An 11,901-nucleotide genomic window follows, 5' to 3' on the forward strand; every position below is an offset into this window, starting at 1 on the left:
AAAGCTATTAACTGAGGATGGAGGAGATGGAAGAGCAAGTCCAACCTGCACCCGGCCCTGGAGTTGGTCTTCTGACACCTAATCCAATATTCTCTGCAGGAGGTCACAGAGCCTTCCAGGCCTTCAGGACAGCCTGTTCAAAGCCTGCCGAGGAAAACTGTGAGGGGACACTAGCAACCAGAGCGTCCTTTGGGTGCTGAGAGTTGTGCAGCCCCCAGGCCCCAGCTGCCTTCTTGTCCTGCCTGCTGGGCTGCATTGCTGCCCCAAGGCTGACGTCTCTGCTCTCAGACAATCTTTTTATTTGTGCTTGAAAAGTTTTCCCTTGTAATAACCTACAATGGAAAAGAATCGAAAGTATATATAGAGAGATATACATATATATGTATAACCGAATCACTTTGCTGTACACCTGAAACTAATACAATATTGTAAATGAACTACATTTCAATTTAAAAGAAAGAAAGAAAAAGAAAGGAAGGGACCCGGAAAAAAAAAAAACAGTTTTCCCTGAAGCCAGGTTCCATACCCAGCCAGTAACTCACTTCCCAGGTTTTCAAACATCATGTCCTCAGAGCCGCTGTCTGTATAAAAGAAGCAAGGTTTTTCCTTTACAAAATGCACAACAGGGGTATCATCAGGGCCCTTTCCACTGCGAGTTCAAGACCCTAGCAGTCTCCTAGAAAGCTGTGAGGACGAACCCGCTGGCTCAGCTCCCGCCGCAGGGCTGGGTGATTCTGCTTTTTCACTTCCAGTTCCCTATCTGTGAAATGGGGACATCTCTCAGCTGCCCGGCCTCACCCCGTGGGAACACCGTGAAGGGGAAACGGCGCTTTCAGAAAGATCGTCACCAAAACGGCAGGCACAGCATTATCTGAAAAGCGAAGCTAGAAAACAGGGCGGGGGGGGGGGAGCCGGCGCCCACAAAGCACGAATTAAGCATCCAGGAAAGCAAGCAGCTTCTCCGGGAAGAGGACCGTCGCCCGGAGGCACGCCTGCGAGTGGCCACCTTCTCCCCAGGCTGGGAACTTTCCCCAGAAGCAGCGCCCTCTGCCCGGAGGCCCCGCGCCTCTCCCACTGCCCGCCGCCCGGCGCCCGACCCTGCCCCGGCTCCCCGCGGCCGCCGCCGCTGCCCTTCGGCCCGGCCCCTCGGGCCCCCGCAGGCCGGGTCGGAGGTCGGCTGCGGCTCGGCCAGGCCCGCCCGGCTCCGCGTCGGGAGCCCTCCACAAACACGCCCCCTCCGGCCGCCTCGGGCTGGCGAGCCGGGCCCGCGCCGGCCAGATGTGACCAGCTCGGGTCAGGGCCGGGCCAGAGACGGCCTGCAGCCCGCGCGGGGCCGGCCACGGGGAGGCTCCGGGCACCCGGGACCCCGAAGCCCACCACCCTCCCTCGCGTACGCGGCAGCCGGGGAAACGGCTCGGTCGCCGGCGCGCGAGGCCGGCCTCCAGCAGCGGGGGGCCCAGAGGACGCGGACCCCCCGCCACCTCCCCCGATCCCCGCAGGCAGGGCGCACCCGGGCAGGTGCAGGGGCTGCTAGTCCCGCCCCCACCCTCCTCGCGCCCCCCCACGGGCCCATCCATCTCACCTGGCCCAGGCGCAACAGCAGCAGCAGCGGCGGCAGCGCCCAGCGGAGCCGGGGCGAGCGCGGAGGCGGCCGCGCCTCCCGCGCCGCCTGCTTCATTCCCCGCGCGCCCTGGAACGTGCCCGGGACGCGCGAGTCGGGCCCCGCCGTGCTTCCGAGCCCCGGCGCCCTAGTCGCCGCCTCCAGCCGCCGCCTCCGCCTCCTCCTCCTCCAGCCGGTCCGCCTCGTCCCCGCTCCGCCCGCCCCGGGCTTCCCCGGGGACATGGCAGCAGCGGCGGCGGCAGCGGCCACACGGCGGAGCCTGGCGGGGCTGCAGCGGGGTGGACGCGTCCCTGGGCGCGCAGGGGCTTCGCAGGGCGGAGCGAGCGGCGCCCACCCCCCGCGCTCAGCGCCCTGATCCCGGCTCCGGCGGCTCCGGCTGCCTCCTCCGCGCGTCATGCGGATGGGGCTGCAGGGAGCCTCGGCGAGCGCTCAGCCCCCTCCCTCCCCCTCCCCCTCCCCCTCTGAATATTCATCGCTTCCTCCCACCCCGGCCGGCCGACCGGCTGCCGAGCACCGCGGCCCATCGCCGCCCTCCCGCTGCAGCCCCCGCCCCCGCCGGGCCGGCCGGGCGGCCGGGAGGGGGCGGCGGCGCTCCCCGCGCGCTCCCGGGCGGCTCCCCTCCGGCGGGCAGAGGAAGCTCCCCCGCCTTGCCCGCCCTCTCCTCCCAGCCCTCCCACATTCCTGGGACTCGGCACCCGGGACGCGGCTCTGCGGCTCTCGAGACGCGAGCCCGTACCCCTCGGCCCGGTTCCATGGCCCCGAGTTTGGGTCACCAGATGTTGACCGAGACCCCTGCCGAGGGTACAGCCAGGCCTGCGTTAAGACGGCAACCCAGGGAAGGCCTGGCTGACCTTCGCTGGGTTGCCGGCGAAGGCTTGGAGTGGCAGTGGAGGTGCATGAACCCCTAAATTGTAGGGGACGTGCAGTGTGTTCTCCCCGCCCCCATCCCCGGACCAGGGAGGCAGAGAGCAGGCATTGGAGCGGGTCCAGTGATTAGGATCCCCCGCTCTGCCATGTGGTAAACCTGGCTCTGCTAGTAGTACTAGCTGTGTGACCTCGGGAGAGGCATTTCACCTCTCTGGGCCTCCTTTCCTCATCTGTGAAGTGAGGATAATACTAGTACCTGGCTGGAGAGACTTGACCATTATATGAGATAATGAACGGAAAAGTCCTAAAACACCCGGCCTGACACCACACATAGTGGGCCTCAGTAAGCAGTAGCTCTTCCAGCAGCTTTCATCACATTTTCAAAGAAGTCCACAACCCGAAAGGGGTTAAAGATTACTGCAGATGTTACTGTTATGCCCATGCACGCAGGAGGGAACTGAGAATCAGATGCTCAGCCTGTTGCCCAAGGAAAAGTAATGAGAGAAAGGGCTAAACCAAGGAGTGCTGGGGAGGGAGAGATGAATTCCAACCAGGGGAGGAGGTGACACCTGAGCTGGGCTTTGAAGGATGGGTTGAATTTCACCAGGAAGATAGAGGGGGGCAGGGGCTCAAGAAGTGGGAGCAACTTGGCAAAAAATGGGAGGCGGATGCTTCAGGCTTGGCCCTTCTGAGAAGAAGCAAATGGGAGGTTGAGGGGTTCATATATAGAGACTCTGAAAGGCACAGTAATAAGTCTGGGCTGGATTCAATGTGCAGCAGATTGTAAACCACCAGGTGCCCAACACCACAACCAGACACCTCTTGTACCTCAGGTTCCCCATCTACGAGACAGGAACGCATCTTCGCTTAAAGGGTCTAAGCAGCTCCTACCAGGACTGCACACACAGAGAACAGAAGGTAAAGGAACCTCACCTGGTCACTCAAACACCCTGCCATTTTTGTTTAAACACGGTGTAATTATCGTAATTCACCAGGAATTCTGTTCCTTCCTGACTCCTCACCTTCTTGGGGCAGAGACAGGTGGTTTGAAAGGCATTCGTATCCGTGATGGCCAAAGAAAGCGTGACTTACTGCCAGTGCTACCAGGTCTTCAGGTTGCCCCAGATACTCATAGACCCTACCGACCCTAAGGATCCATCCAGGCCTCCACTGCTTCGTGACAGGTCTGCAAATAGCTCTGGGAACACCAGCGTGCGCTTGGGTTTTTCTCCTGGATGAAATACGTGCTCACGGTTGTGTTAGTTGGAACCGGATTTCCCCACAACCTGGTGATGAAAGAGAATAAACAGTATTTTCAGTAAAGGGAGTTACAACCTGAATAATAAACTACCTGTTCAGTCATAAACAGATCACACTGGATTAATGACCTATATGAGACATAAATTAATCCTGAGTACGTGTGGTATAAACTCCCTGAGGGCAGGGATCGGGCCTTTCTCCCCTTGGTTGCCCTGCAACACCTCACTCAGTGCCTTACCCATGGCAGGAAAAGCTCATTTTTCCACAAGGATAAATTAGGGAAGGGTCATTCTCTTTGCAAAAGGACTTGAGATTATGTTCCAGTGTACAGGAAGATCCTCAGATGCCACCTCCCCTAGAAATTCCCAGATGCCCCAACCCTGAGTTGGGTACCCTTCCCCCTCTGTGCTCTTGTAGCTCCCTGTGCTAACCTAACCTAACCACAGTGGACTGTAAGTCAGGCCCTTGAATTTTCCTTGTCACTGTATCCCCAGCACATAATAATCACTCATATAATATTTATTTAGCTGAATTGAATGCATTCCTTTGAATAGCAAACTAAGGTGTTAAATATATGTCTGTACACACACACACACACACACACACACACACACACACCCCAACTTCCACTTGCAAACAGCTTTTCAGGAATAAATCTGCTGTGCAAAGTTCAGAGCACATTCTCTCTGAGAATAAATAATGCTATCTGACCTTTTAATCATGTCCACCCTCAAGCAAAAGCTAAATCTCTACTGAATATGGGGCCAGGTGCCCAGAGAATGAAAGGGTCAAAGCAAAGAGAGGCTGGAGGGCAGCGTACCTGAATGTGTTCCAAAATTGCCAGGTAAGAATCACCCAGTGGCTTGTTATAATATACGTTCCCATGCCTTTCCTTAGACTGCAGAGGACTGTATCTGTACTTTTCACCAGCTCCTTGGTAATTCTTGCTGTGAAACAGGATTGGAAGGCACTATTGATCTTATGGCTGGCCTGCATTGCATCCCTACTAATAATAAAGACCACTGATCTGGTACTAACTAGGTGCCAGGCACTACTCTAGGTACTTTACATCCATTATTTCTGCTCCTAACTACAACCCTATAGAATGGGTATCATTATCAATATTTTAGGAACAAAGAAACTACATCTCAGAGAGGCTTAGTTACTTACACAAGATCACAGAGCTTCAGAGGGGCAAAACCAGAATCTGAAACCATACCTTTCTTGCCACTATGTCATGGTGCCCCTTCCCTTGACATTTGTAGATAACTTAATATAAAGTGTTTTCTGTGTTGGCTGTTGTTATTACTTTTATCATGACTCTCTTGGGCCTCAGTTTCCCCAATTTTAAAATAGGCAGTGACAGAAGGTACAAGACTTTCCACTTCATCCCCCAAGAACGGGGAACAGGCAAGGCAACCATGTTTCATGAGAGGTCCACCATCCCAGCAGGAAGCAAGCCCGCTGGGCACCAGCCTGGAACCAGGTCGCCGGCCCTGCAGGGAGTCAATTCAGCCTGGCAACCCTCAGTTTATTTTAAAAGCCACCATGAGCAAACCATTCTCCAAAGCCCTCCTAAGCGGAATGGAATGTTTCTTGGGAGTCTGATTAGCTAATGTTGCAGGCATGGCTGCCCTGAGACCTTCCTGCCTCACAGACTTGAACTGAATCAGAGTGGAAAGGAAGACTTTTCGAAAGTTCTTTAATAAAAAAAAAAAGTAGCACTTCATCTTTACAATAGTAACAGGCTGTTTCCTGTGGACTAATAACTGGGCTGTGGTTAGAACTCCATGTTTGTCCACCAGACCTCAGTTCCTCCTGAAACACGGCCTTAATCACCTGCCCCTGTACCAAACCAGGGAGTGTCTCGGCAAGGCCTTTTTTGTTCGTGACTTCAAGCACCTGCAACATTAAGCATGTTCATATTTCTGTGCGTGTGTGTGTGTGTATTATGTGTTGTGTGTTGTATATTGAGATAGGAAACAAAGTTTACTTACAAAGAAACAGTAGCACGTGACAGATTTTTCAGAGTGTAGAGAGCAGAAAGAGAGCCATTGCTCTCAAGAGTCCCCACCCTTTCCCAAATGTAGGCACCCACAGGGAGGAGCCCACGGGCTTCTGCACTTCCAACTGTTAGGTCCTGAGTCAAGCTCCCAGGGAGCCCAGTACCTTCAAGCTCCCAGGGAGTCCGGTACCAATCACACCGGGCTGGCAGAACGAACACAAGACCCAGGGTTTGGGGGTACCTGGGTACACAGGGAGTGTGTGGTAAGGAGACTTGGAGCCTAGGGGACAAGAGGCTTTTGTCCAGGGCTTGCGAACTACTTCCACACAAAGACCACAAGTGCCAGGTTGGGGGCAGGAGGGCAGTCAAGCCTGCAGCAGAAACATCACCTCCAACAAAGGAAGGGCTGAGAGGTGTAAAGACAAGAAGAGGGAGAGTAGGCGGGAGGCCCAGAGTCCCAGGGCTTCTTGGCAGCCGGGTCCTTCCTCGTTAAAAATAAATTAATTTTTTTCAGGTTTGAAAAGAAATGTTCTTTCTTCTTTTTTTTCTTTTTTTTCAGGTTGAAAAGAAAATCTTAATCACATTGGGCTGGATGTATACAACACCTGGGTCCCTGCAGTTAGGGTAAGTAATCAACTCGTGTGGGAACAATTGTATAGTGGAATCTTGCTAGTAGAGAAGAAAATACCCTGAAATCTAAATAAGCAAATAAAAATCATATATGGCACTATAGTTACATTATGTATATAAGTGATATATAAACATGTGCATGTATATATCATATTAGTATATATCATATTAGAGAGCTACAAGCATGAGCTTTGCTAGTGGCAATAAAGTCTAGTGGATATGAGTCTGGACTCTGGAGTCAGCTGCCTGGGTTCAAATCCTGGTCCTGCCATGTATTAGCTGTGTGACCCTGGATAAGTTACTCAAGTTCTCTGTGCCTCAACATCCTTATCTGTAAATGAGGATGTTCTTGATGATAATATCTACCTCATAGAATTTTTATAAGTATTACAGTAGTTAAAGCACCGATAATACTGCCTGGAATAAAGTAAATACCATGTAAGTGTTTGCCATTATTAAAATTTTTTTTGGAAGATCTGAAGCAGGGTGGTGTAATGGGGGAGGATATGTGCTTTGGATCAGATGGTCATAGGTTCAAGTCCTATGCTTGCTATGTAATTTTGGCCTCCATTTCCTCACGTAAAGAATGGGATGATAGAGACTTCCCCGGTGGTCCAGCGGCTAACACTCCATGCTCCCAGTGCAGGGGGCCCAGGTTCAATCCCTGGTCAGGGAACTAGATCCCATATGCCGCAAATAAGAGTTCGCATGCCGCAGGTTAAGATCCCACGTGCCGCAACTAAGACCCAGCACAGCCAAATAAATAAATAAAATTTTTTTAAAGGGATGATAATTGATCATTATGAAAATGAAAGGAAAAGTCACATGCAAAGTGCCTGGCACATATTCCAGAAGATACAAGTGGTAAAGGCATAGTAACTGATAGAAAAAAAAAAAAAAAAGGAGATTGGGAATGAATGGTACTAGTAAATGGTACTCATGACCATCACAGTGACAGAGCCTCTAAAACCTGGCAATTGAAAGTGTGGCCCACTGGGCAGCAGTATGACATCCCCTGGGAACTTGTTAGAGTTTCTGGCCCCACCCCAGACCTACTGAGATGGTTGATTTGATGAGTGGGGCCTTGGGATGCCCAGATATCTGGTTAAACACTATTTCTGGATGTGTCTGTAAGGGTGCTTCCGGAAGAGATTCACATTTGAATTAGTGAGCTGAGTAAAGCAGATGGCCCTCCCCAATGTGGGTGGGCTTCATCCAATCTGTTGAGGGCCTGAATAGAACAAAAAGGCGGAGGAGGGTTGAATTTTCTCTCTGCCTGACTGTTTGAGCTGGACAACGATCTTCTCCTGCCTGGCGTTCCGGGTTCTCAGACCGTCAGACTCAGACTGGAATCTACACCATTAGCTCTCTGGCTCTGTGGCTCTCAGGCCTTTGAACTACACCACCAGCTTTCCTGGGTCTCCAGCTTGCAGATGGTAGGTCATGGTCTTCTCAGCCGCCATAATCACATGAGCCACCAATACCTTATTTTATTTGTATATATTTTTTTAACACATATATATATATATTTTTTTTTTTTTTGTGGTACGCGGGCCTCTCACTGTAGTGGCCTCTCCCGTTGCGCCAGACGCACAGGCTCAGCGGCCATGGCTCACGGGCCCAGCCGTTCCGCGGCATGTGGGATCTTCCCGGACCGGGGCACGAACCCGTGTCCCCTGCATTGGCAGGCGGACCCTCAACCACTGCGCCACCAGGGAAGCCCCAACATATAAATTTTATATATTTTTTTCCTATTGTTTCCGATTCTCTGAAGAACGCTAACTAACGCACCTACTAAATCAGAATCTGCATTTGAACGAGATTGCCAGGAGATTCCTATATACCTTAAAGTTTGAGAAGCACTGACCTGGTCGGTTGGGTGGCAAGGCAGCATGCTCCTTAAGAGCTGGCTCTCAGGGACTTTCCTGGCAGTCCAGTGGTAAAGACTCCACGCTTCCACTGCAGGGGGGCCGGATTCCATCCTAAAAGAAAAAAAAAAAAAAAGGGACTTCCCTGGCAGCACAGTGGTTAGGAATCCGCCTGCCAATGCAGGGGACACGGGTTCGATCCCTGGTCCGGGAAGATCCCACATGCCGCGGAACAACAAAGCCCATGCGCCACAACTACTGATCCTGTGCTCTAGAGCCCGTGAGCCACAACTATTGAGCCCATGCACCACAACTACTGAAGCCCGTGCGCTTAGAGCCCAGGCTCTGCAACAAGAGAATCCACCGCAATGAGAAGTCCGCGCACCGCAACAGAGTAGCCCCGCTCGCCTCAACTAGAGAAAGCCCGCGCGCAGCAATGAAGACCCAACGCAGCCATAAATAAATAAATAAATATATTCCAAAAAATAAAATAAAAGAGCTGGCTCTCAGCCTTTATCAGTGATTTGGTTAACATGCTTATTTCTGGCCCCCCATCAGAAACTCTGAATTAGGGTTCTATCTCCGATTAGAATTGGAGCTCAGGACTCTGCACTAAGAAGCACACAGGTGACCCAGGTACCGTTAGCTTCCTCCAACCACTTTGGGAAAACACTCTCAAGTGTGTTCTGAGTCTATGTGATTTTTTTTTTCCTATGAAGCAAAAGAATTTTAAAAGGTCTAGACTACCACATATAAGCAGAATATGTTTAAAGAGTTTCCTTTTACTTACTTAGAAACTATAATCCAAGATCAAGAGACAGTAAACACCTAAGTAATAACATCCAGTTCCATTATTGGCAGCTAACTATGTACCAGGCTATGTGCAAGCTATTTTATACACTTTATCTCATTTAATCCTTCTTTATCTGTATATTTATACCCACAACCCTACCCCACAGGTGCTGTCATGATTCCCATTTTATGGTTAAGGAAATAACAGCACGTAGAGTTTAAGTAACTTGCTCAAGGACACACAGGTGGCGGAACAGGAGGCGGACAAAAAGCTGGCTGAAGCCAAACTTGTGTTAACCACTCTATGATTGCTTCCCAGGGCAGACATCCCTGGCCTAAGGAGGTCCTTCTGTAGAACTCTTTCCCTACCCTCAGTATCTCCCACATGGTCCTTTAATCTTCAGCGTCTTGCCAAGGGCAGCATGTTACAGATACCCCTGAATTCCCTGAACATACACAATAAATGCATGATTTCAAGATAAGAACATATAGACAAATTCCTCTTCTCCCTTGTTTCTTATTCATCTGCTGCTGTCATTTTCCTCTGTTGTTATTTTCATCAGGCTTTTTTTTCTGAGACTTGCATCCACTCTGTTGAAAGGTGCTGTTGCTGCTCTCAGGGCTTATCATTCTGAGACTTGGGCAATTGTAAAATATTACACACAAAGAACCTTGGAGGTCATCCAGTCCAACCCGCTCACTCAAGAAACAGATGAAGAAACTGAGGCTCAGGGAGGTTGAGTGACTTGTGAATGGTAACACATCTGGTCCATGTATCAGCAGTGCTTCAGCAGTAAGGCTCTGTTCTGCAATCTCTCTTGACGTGCTCCCTCTCCTCTATGTGACTCACAGGAAAGAAAGTAAGATCTCTCGCATTCTGGGCCTCCACCCTTCTCAAATAACCTCCATTAATCTCTGGGCTGTTAAGAAATGTCTATATGCTTGATTTAGCCGAGCCTTGAAATTTGCAGTCACCAAAGATGTACAGAACATGAAGCATTTTTGCCTTGAGCCTCTGGGCCCTGGGAAAGCAAGCTGGGCTGGGCTGATCCTGGGCCTGGTTCTGATTTGGCCATTGTCCGAAGCAAAGGAATCCAGCACAAAGAAGGAGTTTGTACACCAGCTGTAATCCCGGTGTAGGTAAGCCTGCAACCGGTGTCCTCAAGGTCTTGGCTTTTCTGGCAAAGCTAGATTTCCTTTACTCCGGTCCCTGCTGACACAGTGACAACCTGAAGACTCGTTAGGCCCGGAGCAAGACATCCGCAGAGAAGAAGCATAAACATAAACAGGGCAAAGCAGTGAAGGGATCCTGCCTGGCTCCCTAACTCGACCTGGCATTTGTTACCTGGGAGGATCCCTGGCTCCCGGCCTCCTGGCCTTCAGCACCAACCTGAGGCAGGTGTATTCTCTGCGCACCTGGATCATACCCAGGTGTTAGCCAGCCAGCTCGATCTTCCACTCCCAGGGCTAGAAGGGAGTTTAGAGGTCATGCATTCAACCCCTGATTTTACCAGTAACCAAACAAAGACCCCAAAGGAGGTCAATGATTGTCTAAAGCCATGGAGAAGTGCGTAGAGAAAAGTCAGAATGGCAACTGGGATAGGAGTGGAATAGAGAGAGAGGTATACACACATGTGCACATGCACACACACATACACACAGTGTTATGTCATTTTAAAGTTTACAGAATTCTTTCACATACAGTTAAGAATGATACTCAAGATAGTTTAACCTGTCAGGCCCACAGCCCTACAAACATTAATACATTCGGCCCTCTCCTGAGAAGTGGGCTCTGACCCTATTTCCATCTCACAGATGAGGAGAGGAAGCCTCAGAAGACTGACACTTAGCCCTGTTCACCATCGTAAGTTATATTTGTGTTTGCTTGTTTGCAGATTACAGAGATAGCTTAAGCAAAAAGGGGGGTTTTGTTCTAACACTGGAGTGTCACAGAGCACCTCCAAGGCAGGAATACCCAGGGCCTCCCCTAGCCTGGGATCAAGAACTGGAAAACCACCAAGAGCTCAGGACAGTTGTCTCTGCCTCTTGCTTCTCTCCTGCAGGCCACCCTTCAATGCATCTCCGTGCACTTCTTTCCAGTTTTTCTCACCTCTGTTTCATGTCCTTACAGTGACTCGTAGACCATATCAAATCCCAGTTCTCAGAAGGAATCTGATTAGCCCAGCTTGGATCCCATGCCCACCCCGGTCCAATCAATGTGGCTGAGGAGAGAGGGTCATATTACGTAACGATCGCGACCAAAGGCCACCTCACTGGTAGGTAAGATGCACAGATAGGGGTAGCAGTGAGCTGAGCAGACACCCCAAAAGTTGTCTACTATGGTCACACAGGACACACAGAGCCAGGGCTCAGACCCAAGTCTCCAGCCTGTCAGGACAGGATGCCTTTCCATAGGACCACTGACCCCTCTGTCCCCAGGGCCATGTCCAAATACATGGCTGCTCACTCTGCACTAATCTTTGGATGCCAAGGGATGTCCCTGTTGCCCTGGAAGGATTTAGGCCAAGGACTGAGATTCAATTCCAGCTATTCCTGCGCAGAGATCAAGGGAGATCACCTGATTGGCTCCTGAGTTTATTGATGAAATTAGACAGAGAAACAGAGGAAGGAGAAAACCTGTCATCAGCAGTGGAGTCCCAGAATCCTGCCTGCTTCTCATCCTCTGGTTGTCTGAACACTCTGTTTAGGGGCTAAGAGTGGTGCTGACTCTGTGGGGAGCACTGCATGGGGCCATGGCAGATGGAGGAAGTATCTGCAGGGAACCTAGAAATCAAAGGCCTGCTCAGAGGCTGGCAGGAAGCTACTAGGGTCATGGCGCTAGAAAAGGGAGACACAAA

General features: G+C 51.1%; 1 protein-coding gene across 1 annotated transcript in view; it reads right to left on the reverse strand.

Annotated features, from left to right (window-relative positions):
* PTPRJ (protein tyrosine phosphatase receptor type J) overlaps positions 1-2,017 on the reverse strand; it is a 169,368-nt gene extending 167,351 nt beyond the window's left edge. The window contains exon 1 of the mRNA XM_060160071.1: positions 1,583-2,017. Coding sequence (XP_060016054.1) covers positions 1,583-2,017 — 435 coding nt within the window. The remainder of the gene's footprint in view (positions 1-1,582) is intronic.
* Positions 2,018-11,901: the final 9,884 nt, after the last annotated feature.

Source organism: Lagenorhynchus albirostris, chromosome 9, assembly GCF_949774975.1.
Source record: "Lagenorhynchus albirostris chromosome 9, mLagAlb1.1, whole genome shotgun sequence".
In the NCBI taxonomy this organism is placed as follows: Eukaryota; Metazoa; Chordata; class Mammalia; order Artiodactyla; family Delphinidae; genus Lagenorhynchus; species Lagenorhynchus albirostris.